This window comes from Penicillium macrosclerotiorum, assembly GCF_028827735.1.
Source record: "Penicillium macrosclerotiorum strain IBT 26536 chromosome Unknown utg000011l_segment0_segment0, whole genome shotgun sequence".
Taxonomy (NCBI): domain Eukaryota; kingdom Fungi; phylum Ascomycota; class Eurotiomycetes; order Eurotiales; family Aspergillaceae; genus Penicillium; species Penicillium macrosclerotiorum.
Window position 1 is genome coordinate 810,534 of NW_026643090.1, and position 16,008 is coordinate 826,541.

The following is a 16,008-nucleotide window of genomic DNA, read 5'->3' on the forward strand; positions in this document are numbered from 1 at the left end:
GGAGTTTGGAACAACAACGCTCCCCTTATCTTGGCATCCCACCAATCTATCCAAATTATCCAACCGCGTGTCGTCCCGAGCCCGAGGCTCCAGAGGCACAGAGTTGATCAAAAGCCACGCTCAGCATAACCCGCCCCCTCTTTCCCCTGAATCCCTCCAGACAGCTCGCACCTCATGTGGGGAATCGGCCACGTGGGAAGCCGGGGGGGGAAGAGGTTCGAGCATGGTCTAGCCCAACTCAGTAAGAGAATCTCAAGATGATCGGGGCCAAACTCAGGCGTGATATGGCTCCCGTATGGGAGAATGCTCGGGATCTGAGTCAGCTGGTGTCTAGATGCGCAAGGATGGCGCTGCTGAAGGGGCGCCTTATCCAGAAGAGGACCAACCACTCACCGCAAAGGGGACGGGAGGGTAGTTGAGCCTCAGAGTGCCCATGCTCGCCAGGTCCGATGGTGGAAAGGGGGTAAGAAAAGAGGGCTGGGAGGATGTTTGGAAGATCATTTTCTCCTTCTGGAAGGAGTTGAGGGGGGCCGTTGTTCGGACTTTTTCGGTCACCCCAATTGAATCTCCTTGCCCTCTTGGAGATAGAGGGCGTCTGTGTGTTTGTGTGTGTGCGCGGGTATGGTCGGTCATCTCGACAGGGCTATCCGGGGACGACACGACGCCGAGGAGGATCGCTGGCGCGGTCAGACGGGATTGTTATTGTTCCGGACGACACCTTGGTGGATGAGAAACCGTCTGAGAATGATCCGGGCTTGGAACTTGAAGGCGTCTCCTTCCTCCGAGGTCGGACGCTGTGCCTGGTTTACAAGTTTACCGACCCAGGTGAGGATGGTGATGACTGTCGTCGAACTGCAGTTCTCGCCCTTATGTAAGCGTCGTTTGGGCAGCAGGTTAGCGGGTGCGCCATTCTTACGATACCGTATTGCGTACGCTGATTCGGGACGATCCGTGTAATTACCGGGGAGTTGGTACGGTACGCGAACCCTGACCATGGCTGTACTCATGTCTACCATCATCAACGCTCTCCAATCGAGATCGCGCCCCACCGGCTGCAAACAGACCATGAGGAGATTGATCACGTCATCGACTTGCCAACGCGGAATCCCCTGTCCGCCCAAGAACCCCCACCAACAATCGCTGGAAACACGGAAACCAAGCTTTTTTTCGCAGCTTGACTCCAACATCCTCTCGGGCATGCCGAACTCCTGATTCAGGCTCCGACCCAGGGAACGGGCCCGGAGGCAACAACAAAAGGAGAACAACTGTACCACCAAAAACGCCGATGCTGAGCGCGGAATGACCGGCGAAGTCCGTAGCAAGGCTCCTTGGCCCTAGAACACGGCAAAGCCCTTCTAGAAGGATTCTGGAAGCCACTAAGAACGACTAGTGCCGCCGTGTCTCGTGTTTTTTCCGCCACAGGTGCGGCAGGGTTCCACCCCAGGACGGAAAGGGCAAATGCACCTGTGGGAAATCTCAACCAAGCTCCACGAGGTAAGTCAAGAGAGAACGACGACGAGAGAGCAGGTCGAATTGAAACACTATGGCGTCGGTCTGGCTCGGGCGGATTCACCCTCGCCTATTTTGCTCTGTGAAAGAAGAACGGGACAAGAAAAAAGGGGGGGGGGGGGGGAGGGACCGAAGCAAACATCCCGCAGGTAGCCCCTGCCGGAGGCATCATGCACGCTGTAAGTCCCCATGCACGCCATATTCCTCTTCGCCTAAGCGATGCAGAGCTGAAACCGAGCGGACGAAGATAATGAAAAGCCCCAAACACATTTCCCATCACGGAGCTCTGAGTTCCATAATGAGAGAAAGGGGAAAGCCCGATGAGGCCCGCGGATCGCATGGGCTTGGCGACGGTGAAATGTGGTACACAGTACTTTGTAGTCGAGATGCGACTTTCCACATACAGAAGATCCAAAATAGACACCACCGGAGTAGAAGAAGAAGAAGAAGAATAATAATAAGAATAATAATAATAGCGATAGTCATAGTCATAGTAATTGTAATCAGAATAATAGTAATAGTCATAGTCAAGATAAGAATGAAAAATCCAAAAATTGAAAATGAAAATTGTCGAAGAAAAAAGAAAGAAAAAACAATTCGATTACATGGAAATGACTCGGAGCCGACGGCTCTTTGGGGAGGAGAAGGATCACGGCCAACGCGGTTTGTTGAGTTCACCGGAAGATATCCACCATCCACGTTATTCGTAGCGACCAACGGTCGAGGGCGCCACAACGGGAGCAGAGTCATCGGTCCACGTGGCAGATGATCTACATGGGCTTTTTGAATTTTGGTCTTGGTCAAACGTCCGACGGCCAAGACGGTCGGACGCTCAGGTCGGACGAGTCAAGCGCATAGAAAGATGCGAGTCTACCTATCATTGGTTCTATTTAGGGGGTCCGGAGGGTATAGGATGGGGCATAGGGACAGGAGACTATCCAGCATTCAACCCACAGCCAGGGTTACATGCGCTGTTCACATGGACAATTAAGCGAAAGACAGGAGCAGCAAAAAAGTCCTGCGTCAAAGCCAAAAAAAAAAAAAAAATAAATGGGAAAAAAATATCCCCTGCGGCTAGTGGTGCTCGTCGAAGATCGTGATTTCTCTCCCACACATATATGTACATGACATGCATGGCCAACGGAGTGGATCCATCCCATGTGGCGATGTCATTTCCTCCTCGGGGCTCAGGTTAGGGTTTGCCAGCATCACGTAAAAAAAGTACATCACATACGAACGCAGATACTTTCATGTGTGCTGCTGGCCCATAAGTCCGAGTCCATCCCCAAAGCGCCATCAGGGGATCCATTGTGCGGCCCCTGTTGTTGTGGAGGATATCTGAGATCGCCAGCTTGATTGGCCGTGCGCCCTCGACTCCGGTGTTTCGAAGCTGCAGCTGTTGCGTGCTGACAGCCCCCGTTTAGAAACACCAACCAGTCGCTCTGTTGGGGGCCAGGGCTCTCTGTGTCTTTGTATCTGTATGACATACGCTTACTACTGGGGTGGAACTGCGCCCCTCGGTCTCTGCCCTTGTGCCTGCTCCCATTGTGCATGCCCCCTTGTGCATATCCCGCAAAACCCGGAAATTACCCATGTTGGTTGCTCTCTCTAAAGCCAGGAAATTTATGGATTCCTCAAATTTGGGCCTGGGCTACAGTAAGAAGCGCCAAGGCAGAGTGCCATGCTTGGCATCTCCGGCTTGAATCTTGTTACGCAGAACTATACTCCCTCTTCTCCCCTTCTTTTGGATATCATGTCGCCACCTTAGTTGCAAAGTGTCCCTAGTTGAAATCAATACCTCTACTCCTTTCCCCTATTTTCGCAAGGGAGAATTTTCCTTCGTCTTGAATCGATATACTCATTAGTGGTCTGTTTTTTGAGGAGGGGGGTCTTCGTTTCGCAGCCACGAGCAGACGCCCCCAGATCAACAGCCCAAGAAGGCTTGATCGACATGTATTCACCGGTAGCTCTGTGGCAACAGGGTTGAGCCTGATCGTCGCGAAAATGCAGGCCATGCAGGACTATGACGACTCCGAGTCGCAGGAATGTACAGAGTACGGAGGATAGAGTACATCAATAGCAAGAAACATTCTCGTGGGATCCACTTGGCCGATCCCTCCATGCGAATGCAATTGTATCTTCCCCAGGGCCTCCGATTCGAAGGCTGGGAAATCCGGCTTGAGATAATCCTCCGAACCAACATGCCACATTCGCTCCTGGGACCAGTCTGCTTTCCGGCCTAGCATCCTAGTCGGGGATCTAGTCGGAGATCTAGGTCCAGGAGGGAAGGTCAGTAACCAACCTGCTGCCTACTCCGACGGGCCGACTCGAGCGGGAGGTGGGGGATGTTGGAGGGGACAGAGAGAAGTGACGAGCACTGGGAGGGGGCAATTTTCCATTTGGCAATCCCCTAGCTTGCCGAAGATTTCCCCCGCCAGTGATATCTTTGTCCACTGGGCTGGTTGAAGTACGAGAACGAAACGCTAAACAACATCCCTGTAACGGTCAAGGCGGGGTTGGGATGCCCGCTTCCTCGCCTCATCGGCGGCTTGCGATCCCGGTGACTGCCGTTCCGTGATTGCAGTCATCTCCGTCTATCAGAACGGATTACAGCATCTATTGTTTATCCAAGAGGCGGGACTGATTTGCAAGGTATTCCTTGAACAAGAATGGCCGTGCTAATTCCTCGAACCTTGGGGTGTCTTCCGATGTTTCTTCTTCCGGATGCACAGAAAAAGAACAGCACTATTACAATGTTATCTAAGATTGACCGGCTTCGCTTGCGTCTGCAGAATCCCAGCAACTTTTCATGGCACTCATGAGCGCTGGTTTTCATCCTGTTCTATCCCCGGAGCTTGATCAGAAGCCTATAGCACTGGCCGTCACGGAAAGTCGGACCTCGGCCTTTGGTGACTCTGTTTCTTCGTCCTCCGGTTCCCTGTCGGTAAAGTCCCAAGGGGGGAGAAATCGGGGTTGCACACACCCCATCTGCATGTCTTTCTTAGCTTTGCAGCTTGTACACACGGTCGCTCGTGGTATCACTTGCGTTGGGGAGAGGAGACGGCGATATTTTGGGGATGGATCGTTTTCCATGGGCGCATTTGGACATGCTTTCCTCGCCCTGTCTACTGCCCGATACCCTAGTTGACCCGAAGTACTGATTACACATTGCAACTATACAATTCTCAGCCAAGTCACCCAGGCCCGGAGCCAACTCCTCATGTTACGGACAGACCCAGAGCCAGTCTCTTTCTGAAGGGCTAGAACGGAAAAAGGCTGGGCCTGTCGGTATTGTGGCCTCTGCTGTTCGTCAGGCATTTCTATTCCTTTCCTTCCATCTCTCAGGGCGCGAGAGACTCCAGGATACCGCCTCTCTACACAATATACGCCTTCCTAACCGGTACTCATTCCTCCGTCATCAGAGTGCCGACACGGGACTTCCAAATACACTTTCCACCTCCATCAGCCTGAGCTGCTTTTCCAGCCTCTTCCGTCCACGAGACAGACGATCTGCGGGCTGCAGCCAGCTAGATGGATTCGCAACGGCCCCGACGCTTCCTAGCGTTCCGGTATGAAGTCGCACTGGTTTCGCCTTCTGCGTCTTCTGCACGGGAGGTGCGGGTGGGGGGAAGATCCAGGATGATCGGGAGAGGAGAGGAGGGGCGTGTGGGCAACACCATGCGCGTGGTGCAGAACTGTGGAGTCGCCTCTGCCGGCAACGAGGCACACACCTCTTGGCCTTTTGTTCAAGTCCAGTATTTTCCTGCAGAGCCATGTTTCTTCGCCTGCAACCTCCGCGTGAACATGCAATGAAAACGCAAGTATCACTTGATCAACGAGCCAGGGGAAACATCACCCGCCCCGCCATCCACCCACGCGCCAGCACTAGGTTCCTAGGTGCATGCCGCTTGGAGATCCTCTCCCGCCAACGCTAAATGCGAAAAGGAAGGTATCTAGCTCCGACCAAGCTGCACCTGAATCCTTTGCAATCAAGCGGGAATAGCCGAGAAGCTCCTCGGCCTCCAGGAACTATAGCAACTCCCCCATCTTCTCTTCTCTGAGTACTGGAAGACGGAACGGGTAAAAAAGGAAGGGAAGAAAGAGAGAAAAAGAAAAAAAAAAGAAAAAAAAAACAAACAGACTCAGTCAAAACAAATAAGAAAGAAAAGCGCCCCCGGCTTTCTCCTGCGCACTGGCCAATTGCATGATCCTGCGGATTTCGCATAGCATCCCCGCTGTCGGGATACTGCATGCAGCGTAATATGCTCATCTTCCTACTACTCCTGCACCAGTTGCTGCGGGCCATGCAGAACTCTCTTCTCCCACGGGCACGCAGGGACCTCCCTGTTTCGTAGTGTTTTCCGCTTGTGGGTAATATTTCGAGAAACTCGGTGACATGTCACTTTCAACACATGGCAAACAGGCTGCATGATCGTGTGCGGGGCCAATCAAAGCTCCTGGTCGCTTGGGGGGCAAGATGAAGGGGCAATGGAAGGCTTGTCGGCAGGCTTTATGCACCGGGACATTGGGACTGGCTGCAGTCTGGGCCGTGATAGGGGAGAGGCTTACTTTTTGAGTGTATCTTTTTCTGTTGTCTGGATGTGGCCTGCATGGAAGGTCCCTGGTCGGTCTGTAAAGAAGCCAGCATGCTTGGCCGTATATATCTTCCGGTGAGAATCGGTGGGTTTATGGGTGTGTTTTTGTGACTAACAAAGGGCAATTAAGGTGACTGGCGTCGATACCCATGTAGAAGACAAAGTGGGGATAGAATGGCTGATGCCTGGTGAGGATCGGATACTTTCAAAGATCCACCCCCGATTTGGTCTACAGTGTATAACATATACTCGCCCACAGTAGACTGATGGGCGGGAACTATATACTCTCGTCTCTCGTCTCTGTGTCGCACTGTCACGCTCTCGCGCTTCCGCTTAAAAATATACTTTCTGCACTCATGAGCAAATACTTCTGCCGCAAGTCCTCTGACTTTGCTACCGTCCTTGTGTTCTGTAGCACAAAAGAGGAAGATGCTCGTTAGATCCTATCTTAGCACCAAGCTCTAACCTCACTCCATCAGCACGGACAAACCCCCGCGTATCATCGCACAAAGAATACACCATCCCACACGACCCCCGCCTCCGCCAAACTCAGACCACACCACCTTTGGGGCGTAGAGACGGCAAGGTGCAGGGCTCAGAGCAAGGGGGAAGAGGGGGTTGTGCTTGTGCACTCGATCGATAATCGATCGGCCAACCACTCTTCTCCAGACCACCGCTCTAACACGCTGCCAAGATCATGAGCGGCAGATGACATAGTGAAGGATGTGCTGGTGGGAGAGGGACCCGGGATTTGTGTGCGTAGTTCAAACACCGTCGGGGCGGGAGCGGCAGCAGGTCGTTAGGGCGGTCTTTCTTACAGGCGGGGGAGGGGGAGGGTTTGTGATGTATCTTGGTATCGGGTCGAGGTATTTGGGCAATCCGGACATATCTTCTCATGTATTTGACCAACTTGATGGGATACGGTCTCTTATCCTTTGTTCATTTTTATTTCATTTTTTTTGGTCTGTCTCGCAATTGGTTGAGCTGGTAGAATCTTTACCTGGCAGTTGTGTTATGGTTTCTGGGAATAAGCGGGCTTGAATACTTAAGAAGGTTTAGTTCAAGTGGTCGGCATGGGGTATTTACCACTGGATTTGGAGTTTACATACACGTACAGAGAATAGGAACTCTCTACCTGGTGGTATGAGGTGGTGTGGACAACTATACGATCTCCGCCGATAAGGTAGTTGGGCTGGTTGTCATGGAATGGACATAATGTATACAATCGAGCTCATTCATGGAGTCAAAGCTCTGGACTTCTGAAAATATACAGAATATGAGGTGGAGTCTGGCAGGGCTCTAGAGATTTAGATGTAAGCATCTAGCCACTATCCATTTACCGATGAACCAGGCAGTTTGGCTAAGATATGTTTTACAAATTCTGGAGCAGATGAAAGATGTAAAATTGGAGTAGCTTCTGAGGGGCACCTAGGAATTTAATCGAATATCTATATTCGAAGGCTGAATACCAATCACTATATATTGGCCGCGCTACGACTTGTGTCGCCCAACATGCTCGAGATTATTTGTCAAGCCATTCCTTATAGAACGAAGCAACCAACGAATGCATGCCAAATGCCTGCACACTATTAAATGGGGTTTAATTGGAAACGGGCGGCCTTCCACTTAATATTATCATTCAGTCTTACATTTAGACTACAATATATATACAAGGGAGAAAGTCGCGTGGATGCAATAAAATCTATGCCGGGAGTATAATGCACCTATGTATCATGCTCCAGAGGAATATCGAGCATAGTACTGAATAAATGGAATCCAGGTTTTTACTCCCGCCACCACTGTCCAAGGGAACTGCCTGTGCCAGCCATCTCAACAACCTCCTCGAAGCTGATCTCCACCCGGAACATTTGCCCGTCGGCAGTGCCATTGCCGCTGCCAACAGGCGTGACAAGACCCCACGAAACTAGTTTCTCCCACGACTCTCGCGCTACATCGCGGCCCCAGACACGGCCAGGTGTGGCGGCGGCACCGGAGACCGAAGCGGACGTTTTGGCAGATGTGAGAAGTCGCACGTATTCTGCATACGCGGCTGGGAAAGAAAGGGCAAGCGGAGAGACGCTCTGGGCCTGACCACCGTCGTTGCCGGGGTCGAAGAGGGCGGCGAGGCGGGTGGCAGCGAGCAGCAGGGCTAGTGGGAGAGAGGATGGGCTTGATGAAGCGGTGATAGAAGGTGAGAAGGGAAGGGGAGCTGGGTCCGGACATGACAGAGATTGAGACGCGAAGCTCTTTGGAACGGGGATTTGGAAGACGGGCTTGTCGGCAGCTTGAGTGCTTAGGTGAAGCTCGCTGATGGGGAGGAGAGCACTGGTTAAGAATTCTTTGACTGATTTCGTCTGACTGTAGATGCTCTTGAGATGGAACTGGAAGTCTTTGTCATTCCATAGATCCTGGAAAGGAAGGAGTTAGCTTGCATCAAAGCGTACTATGAATTAAGATGGGTGCTCACTGTGAGATATCCTTTCCACCCATCGAGGAGTGTTTTCCAACCAGCGGTTTCCAAAAGAGCTTTCTCAGGCCCGAGCGTATCTGAAAGGTGTTGGATTTCGTTATCATCGAGGTCTAGACCCGCTTTGCAGACCTCCGAGAAAATCTCGAAGGTTCTTGGGAGCGGAATATAGACATATCGATGACTGAAACGGCTCTTGACCCGCTTCTCTAGCATTTCAGTTACATCGACCTTGGTGGTAAGACCGAGGACCGCAATAGGTGCTTTTCGTGCCTGAGCAATGTCGAACAAGTTATACAGCAGTGTCTGCCTCGGATGAGTGACAAAGAGATCAAACTCGTCAAGGAGAATGATGATGGACTTTGCTGCCGTGACATTGTCACCCTTGCCCGAGGCTCCAAAGAGTTCTTCCGGGTGGGAAAGCATAGCCAGAAGAGTGGCCATTGTATCAGCATAGGAGCTGACTTTTGCAGCGTCATCCTCGGTGTTGGTCTCACGACCCAGCTGGCGCCACATCTCACGAAGAGCGAGGCGGTCGTCCGTGTGGAGGAAACCGTTCAGACGAACAACGTGGAAATCATTTTGGTGCTCTCTTGCTAGAGACGAGATGATCGTTTCTACAACGGCCGTCTTTCCCGATCCTCGTGACCCAAGGAGAAGCATTGAGTTACCTTCACCCACGGCCACGGTCTGCTCGATCAAGTGATTGACCTTATTATATTCACTTTCCAGTCCCTTCAGCGGGATTTGCCGTTTCCCAGACAATTTTTCGAGAAGAAAGGTCGTCAGGAATTGAACTTCGTCTTGTAAGCCCTCCTGGCAGAGACATTGTAGCTTTTGCACGTATTCAGGGAGAGGCTCAACGACTTCAGTCACCTGTAATTCCTCATTACTCTGCAGATCTTGTTGTAGTTGCATGGCGACGAGGTCGTCGAGACCATCGGCATACGCATCTGGTGAGGGAGACAGGTCTTTGTCGGGACCCTCTGCAGTTTCTCCATTCCTTGCGCCATTTGCCCTGGTTCTAGCAGTACTTCTTCTAGACCTTGTCCTTGACACCGAAGTAGTCGGCCTTGGAGACAACTCGTCAACATCCATCTCAAAGTCGTCGTCTTCACCTGGTCTCTGCTTTTGGGCACTCTTTGTCGCACGGGTACTCCGAGGCGTGGCGGCCGTCCTCCGTGTGGAAGAGGGTGTTGGCGCATCTTCCTCATATCTCAGAGGCGCTTTCCGTTGCCGTCCGCTGGCCCGTGTGCTTCTTGAAGGGGTCTCTGCAGCTTGCACTGGGTCCGTCTCGTCATCTTCCAAGTCATCGGGAACGTAAGTCGCCCTCCCGCGGGTGGATTGGCGCCGTGAAGCCTTTCCTCGGGGGCCACGGTATTCCTGGTCTTCGTCGGAGTCCGCGTCCGGCTCGGAGGATGATGGGGCTGAGTAGGCATCGCCGTCGCTTTCCATGGCAACGTCACCATCGTCATCGTGAGTGAGTTCTGGGGAGACTCTTCTCCGCTTGGATGCGCGGGGGTCTTTCATGTTGGGAGGTCTTGTCGAGTTGAGTTGCGCCGGGTATTATGGAGGGAATCGAGGTCGTCCGCGATCAACAGGGAGAAGGGAAGCGACTTTCCGGTTCAGGTCGAAAGCAATTGTCACAGGGCGATCCTGATACAGTCACAGTTTGCCGATTTAATTCTGTGTACTGTCCACCATGTCGAGCCAGGGAGGTGTTGTGAATAGGGACTTGAGCAGTCCTAGAAAAGGGATAGTTCAAGATACCCTAGCTAGACGGATTCGATAATTATGAGGCTTTCAACCTTGTCTGGTTCGTATCCGAAAAGCGAGGGAGATTGTCGAGTGACAGGCTCGATTGGAAGGCCGGGGAAGCTGTTGACGGTTCGGCAACAAATCGAGCATCTCGAGGCCCACGCCTGAGGCCGCCACCCGTGACGCGAAGTCAGGTGAGTAGTATGAGAGACGCGCAGAACAGCATGGTTCTCCCCAACAAAGACCAAATTGTGACGATGCCGGATTTAGCAATGATGAGATCGAGAATATCATCTCTTGGTTTTGAAATACTCTTTATCGGAGGCGGTAGGGTCAGCGTCAGCCACTATGACAGCCGCTACACCTTTTGAAGTCTTAAAACCACAAGTTACAAGATGAGGGGAAACGATGCGCTCAAGAGATTGAACACCAAAGGCCGGCATATCAAATCGGATCTCCACGATTGAATTTCGGCCGGGCACTTGTGCTCGGCCAAACATTTGGCATCTCGGAGGGTCCCAATTCCGCCGGCTGATCTCAGCCGAGGTTCAACTCGCCCGAGCAGATGCGCAGTGCCGTGGGCAACCAGTAAGCAACTCGTAAAGCCACAACGCTCTTTCAACCGGACACAAAACTCCCCTCTCCATTAGACTTCATTTCCGTTATCTGAATATATACCACACTTACGCGAACCCGCACACCCTACATACCATGCCTGAAACGGGGATCCAGCCTCCGGCGCGGAAACTCGACGAGTTCGAGCAGCTCGTCTATGATTATACGGGGCGTATGGGCCTGGGGAGCGAAGAGGTGAGTTTATAACAGTGGATTTCTATAATTCAGGATGCACCAGGCTCCCTTTATCGTTTTGTCTCGCCCAGGATACGTGGCTAACCACCTTGCGCCAGCACTGGGATGTCGACGGCCGCAAATGTAATCTCCGCTTCGAATCCGCGACTCGTGGGCCCCCAGCCAAAGTCTCGTTCCTGATCACCATCACGCCGTCACTAAGCAACTACTTGGGCAACCTACATGGCGGCTGTGCTGCGACGCTAATTGACGTTCTATCTACGACAATCCTGCTCGGAGTATCGGAACCGGGCAAATTCTCGTTCGGCGGAGTGAGTCGTAACCTCAAGGTGACTTACCTGCGCCCGGTGCCGACGGGCACGGAGGCACGCATCGTATGCGAGATAGTCCATGTGGGGAAGCGGTTGGCGCTCTTACGGGCGGAGATCCAGAAGGCCGATACCGGTGATCTATGTGTGGTAGGCGAGCATGAAAAGGCCAATACCGACCCGGAAGTGACCCAGCGGATCTAAGGGAAAGAGACAGACTGGCAATGTTGATATTAACACGGTGTGAATGTGGTCGCAGAGAGGCCGAGGGAGAGCAAAGAGTAGAGAATCCTGCCTGGAGGATGTAAATATGTAGAGAAATCATCGCATTTGATACCTTGCTTGTTCTTTTTTAGTTTCTCTTTCTTCTCTTCCCTTATAACGATCTCGATATAAACTTGAAACTCCCAATGGCATGTAAAATGAAGGATAAGAGACAGGTATATTGCACTTGCTACAACCTCCTGGTTTGATTGGACAGAGCAACCGAGTGCTCAGAAGCGAGAAACAAAGAACAGAGAGCATCAAACATGTCCAAGGGAAATATATTCAATTCAGCATTTAAGCAACGATAGATCCTCTCATTCGCAAAGGGCCGGGGATAGTCGCTCTGCTCTCTTTTACTCCTGAGCAAGCGCCTCACCCTCCCGAAGTCCCTCAACTTTCAGCTCCTCGCCGGTAGCGCGGCGGTACATATCCCGCACGTCGTCTATAAAATCCATACATTAGTATCATACGCAGATGATGGATGGAGTTGAATGAAATGACTTACCGGTTGTAGTCTCGAAGTGGGATGTAGAGTCGTAGCTCTTGGAGATAAAGATGTTGTCATTCTCGCCGCTCTCCAGGGGTTCGTAGATGGGGATCGGGGGACCCATGAACTTTTCCTCGATCGCACCCAGGCGCTCGAAACCTGGCTCGAGCTCAAGGTGGTGGTTGGCATCGTTCTCGGCAATGGTGGAAACAATGGCAATGTAATACCCCTTGGGGCAGACGTTGTGAGCGGCCGAAACCATGGCAATGTAGATATCTGTGGACAAGAGGGATCAGCAAAAGCGAAACAGAATTTGCAAAATCATATAGATAGCAGTGGTACTCACCATGCTTGCGTCCAACCTGGGACTGAGGGATGATCAGCTGTAGCGAATCGCTGCCATCAGTCTTATCGATGGGGTGCTTCAAGATACAGATAGCCTTGAGCAGATAGCCAGAAACCTTGACCTTGTTGGAGAAATAGGAAGGATCGGCAATGATCTTCTTGGTCTTGGTCTCAAACTTCATGGCAGTGGTCTGCTCATGGGGATCCTTCATGGTGGCCTTAATGCCAGAGACCTTGCCATCTTCGTAAAGAACCTCATCCACATCCGTGTTTAGCATGTAAGTACCACCGTAAATGGCAGACAGACGTGCGAAGCCCTGGGGAAGTTCACCCAGACCGTAGAGGGGATAAATGTAAGGCGACTTGCCGTAGCGAGCCATGGAGTTAACATAGAGGCGGATGCGGTTGATAGTCTCGACGGCGGCACCAGCCTGGTTGATATACTCGTCGGAAGGGTACAGGGCCATAGAGTGGCCAACGAAGTCCCGGGTGTTGTCCTCGAGACCGAACTTATCATAAACCTCCTTCATGGTGCAGGATTTGATGTTGAGACCTGATCCGAATTAGCTACCGTCTCCAAAGACCACCTAACCGTAGATGCACCGACCTTGGTGAGAAGAAGGGTCATCCTCTTTGAAGTCTCCAACCCACTCGAGGAACTTCTTAGCACGTCGCTTCTCGAACAGACCCATCAAGGAAGAGCGAAGAGCCTCGCCGGCATCAGAAGGCACCTTCGCCACAGTCGCCTTGGGGCCCTTGCCTTGCTGAACATAGCTGCCCGCGATCTGCTTGAACTCCAAATATCTCGTCACATCGGTGGAAACCAGAATGTTTGTGAGCTCGCCGTTGGCCATGAGTAGCTTCGGGACGAGATCGATGTTCCAGTCGTTGACGCGGCCGTACTTCTTCCAGGGCTCCTCGCCGGGGCGAACATTGCCGTATTTCTTGAATAACTGCAGAGGATATTAGCCGACAATAACCACTTGTGGTGGGATAACATAGCATACAGTTTCGATGTTCACAGAGGCCGCCTCGCTGGGGCAATTGTTAGCTATTTTGAACAGTGGCGTGGTTGGCAGGGAGCTCCGAGGTCTACCTACCCTCCGTAGTGGTCATTGCGATCGATGTGGAGGACCTTGTTACCCTTCACACTCAGAACACTGTAGCAGGCAGCCAGATCAGAATATATCTCGGTAAACATGCAGGGGGACGTATCTACTTACCCAGACAGCACGCACTCGGTCAAACCTGGAAGGGGGAGGTGTTGTCAGTATTGGGAGGCATTCAGGAATGGCGGGGTAGCAACGCACCAGTACCCAGCACCACGACATCGTACTCTGGCGCAATTTCATCCATGGTGGATACGCGAGAATGAAGAACGAAACAGCAGAAAATAGAGGAAGGTGGAGGAATATGCCGGAGGCAAATGTGGAAAGAAAGGAAGAAGGTTCTCCTGGTAGCTTGTCCCCGCGGATCCACGAAGCGGTAAGAAGGGGACTATTTGACGGGCCCGCCGCTAGTGAGTTTCCTCAGAGACCACCGCGCCCCCTCAGTCGGGATTATGGCCCTCTTGAGTTTGAAATTCCTGATTATATTAATACCGGCCTGTATGATAATTGCCCCCACCCCCCTTTTTAGGACCTATGTTCAAGGTCACCTCATCATTCAGATGGGCTTTACGCCCCTGAAGGATCCCAGAGTGGCCTAGACAACCTACTAGGTATGGGCCAACAACGCAATACAGAGTGTCAAGAGAATCGTTGATATTTTACATGCAAAAGTACTAGAAAAGATGGAACAAAAAGACTATTGCTACAAAATGGAAATTCCGAGCCTCACCATAATTGGTCTCGAGTGGGCTCGATTATGGCTTGCTGTCCTTCAGGCTGGCGGCATCCTCCTTGAACGGGTCCTGAGCCGGAGCCTCTTGCTCCATGGTATCTTGCTCTGAGGCGTCTTGGTTTTGGGGACGATAGCCCTTAGCGTACACACGGCTGGCCTCCTCCCAAGAATGCCAGCGCTCACGCAGAACATGTTTGATGCTCTTCTGAGTGATAACGATCTAAGATAGAGGGTCGACTAGTCAGCACGATGTCCAATCTTCCGCCAAAGAAAAGGAAAAGAAAGGTCGGGAATAAGACAAGCAGACAGCCCGCAATAACATCACCGGAGGATAGGTTGATATCTTCGGGAGAAATGGTAGAGATGGGTATGGATGCTGTCAGAAACATAGGCAAGCACACTTACAGCGCGATCACGCTCATTGGACTCGTGGTCACCATATCCAGCCTTCAGTCGGTTTCGCTCCATGTTCGAGGTCGCAATACGGTTGCGCTCCTTAACACAAACCCACCACAGCTTATGTAGGTCATCCCAGCTCTTCTCGCGTAGTTCTTGAATAGCCCACGGACGGCCTAGCGATACCAATCGTCTCAGTACCATTCATAGAATAAGACACAGCATATCCAAACAGATTCACATACCAAAGTCCGCATCGAATTCCGGGATACTTAATGCCTCGCGTGATGGCGGGAAGAAGCCCCAGAGACCATGAACAGGAGTCTTAGCTCGCTCCTTCATTTTCTCCGGCGAGACAGGCTGAGGCAATGGGTATTTCGAGGCGCTCAGCTTGAATCTAGTACCGGTCCGGTGAATCGCAGAGACACCCCGGGTCCTGTTCATGTCGCGTCCACGGCCAGCGGCGACGGGAGTCGTAGAGAAGCTGGAGGACTGCACAGGGGACCGGGACATCGAGAAGTGAAGGGATGGCGCCAAATAAGGGGGAGGTAGCTCAGCAAGCACAACCCCCCCATATTGGGCCAGACGGGCGATCGATGCCCGATGCATTGTGGTATATTGCGTGGGTTTAGAGTAGTCGGGGATGTTGCTTGGGCTGCTTTTTTTCGGGGCTCGAAGGCGGTCGGTCACGTGGGCGTTTGGCGGCAACTCGAGGTGCGCCCGCTTTCGCAGTTGTTTCCAAGCGACCAAGCAAAGATTCACTCCAACTCGTCTTGGACTCGAATTTTTGCGAGAGCGTGATTTTTCGGACCGAGCGCTTTCTTGATCTCATCGCCTTGGAGGTCATTTCACAGCATCTTTGGGCTGGCCTGTGCTTCCTTAAGCATCCGCGCGCCTAATCACCCAATCGATTCACTCCACCTCCAGGCGGAGCAGGTGCCGCATCAAGTTGCCCTCAAAAGACCGATTGTGGACTGTGATCTCCCCACGGATTTCTTTCTCGGCCTGATATTCAACCGGTCATTTGCCTCCGACTGATCTCAGGGAATTTCTGAGACTGAGTCGCTCAACTTGTACTCGAGTTCCCAGTTATGAATAGACCAGGTTCGTCATTTTCTTTATTATCTTTGGTGGCTCTCGCCCGGTTTGCTTTGTCGTCAAGGAAATGCGCGACAAATCCAAAATCTATTGCCCTCTCGCTGCATTACCCGGAGAAGACGTAAC

The 16,008-nt window shown here is 52.0% G+C and overlaps 5 protein-coding genes across 5 annotated transcripts; 2 read left to right on the top strand and 3 right to left on the bottom strand.

Annotated features, from left to right (window-relative positions):
• Nucleotides 1-433: 433 nt before the first annotated feature.
• On the top strand, nucleotides 434-875 carry N7462_011253 (uncharacterized protein; the record flags this gene model as incomplete). Its single annotated transcript, XM_057082967.1, has 2 exons — nucleotides 434-463; nucleotides 585-875. 2 exons carry the CDS (start codon nucleotides 434-436, stop codon nucleotides 873-875), a joined length of 321 nt encoding a protein of 106 aa, XP_056928322.1.
• A 7,013-nt stretch (nucleotides 876-7,888) lies between these two features.
• Nucleotides 7,889-10,101, bottom strand: N7462_011254 (origin recognition complex subunit 4; the record flags this gene model as incomplete). Its single annotated transcript, XM_057082968.1, has 2 exons — nucleotides 7,889-8,512; nucleotides 8,572-10,101. The coding sequence occupies 2 exons, from the start codon at nucleotides 10,099-10,101 to the stop codon at nucleotides 7,889-7,891; spliced, it is 2,154 nt and encodes a 717-aa protein (XP_056928323.1).
• A 939-nt stretch (nucleotides 10,102-11,040) lies between these two features.
• Nucleotides 11,041-11,651, top strand: N7462_011255 (PaaI family thioesterase; the record flags this gene model as incomplete). Its single annotated transcript, XM_057082969.1, has 2 exons — nucleotides 11,041-11,139; nucleotides 11,238-11,651. 2 exons carry the CDS (start codon nucleotides 11,041-11,043, stop codon nucleotides 11,649-11,651), a joined length of 513 nt encoding a protein of 170 aa, XP_056928324.1.
• Nucleotides 11,652-12,067: 416 nt separating this feature from the next.
• N7462_011256 (secretory pathway gdp dissociation inhibitor) lies at nucleotides 12,068-13,902 on the bottom strand (the record flags this gene model as incomplete). Its single annotated transcript, XM_057082970.1, has 8 exons — nucleotides 12,068-12,156; nucleotides 12,220-12,477; nucleotides 12,548-13,099; nucleotides 13,154-13,499; nucleotides 13,554-13,581; nucleotides 13,647-13,706; nucleotides 13,770-13,794; nucleotides 13,857-13,902. The coding sequence occupies 8 exons, from the start codon at nucleotides 13,900-13,902 to the stop codon at nucleotides 12,068-12,070; spliced, it is 1,404 nt and encodes a 467-aa protein (XP_056928325.1).
• Nucleotides 13,903-14,410: 508 nt separating this feature from the next.
• mrpl4 (mitochondrial 54S ribosomal protein uL29m) lies at nucleotides 14,411-15,393 on the bottom strand (the record flags this gene model as incomplete). Its single annotated transcript, XM_057082971.1, has 3 exons — nucleotides 14,411-14,608; nucleotides 14,794-14,960; nucleotides 15,030-15,393. 3 exons carry the CDS (start codon nucleotides 15,391-15,393, stop codon nucleotides 14,411-14,413), a joined length of 729 nt encoding a protein of 242 aa, XP_056928326.1.
• Between the last annotated feature and the right edge of the window lie 615 nt (nucleotides 15,394-16,008).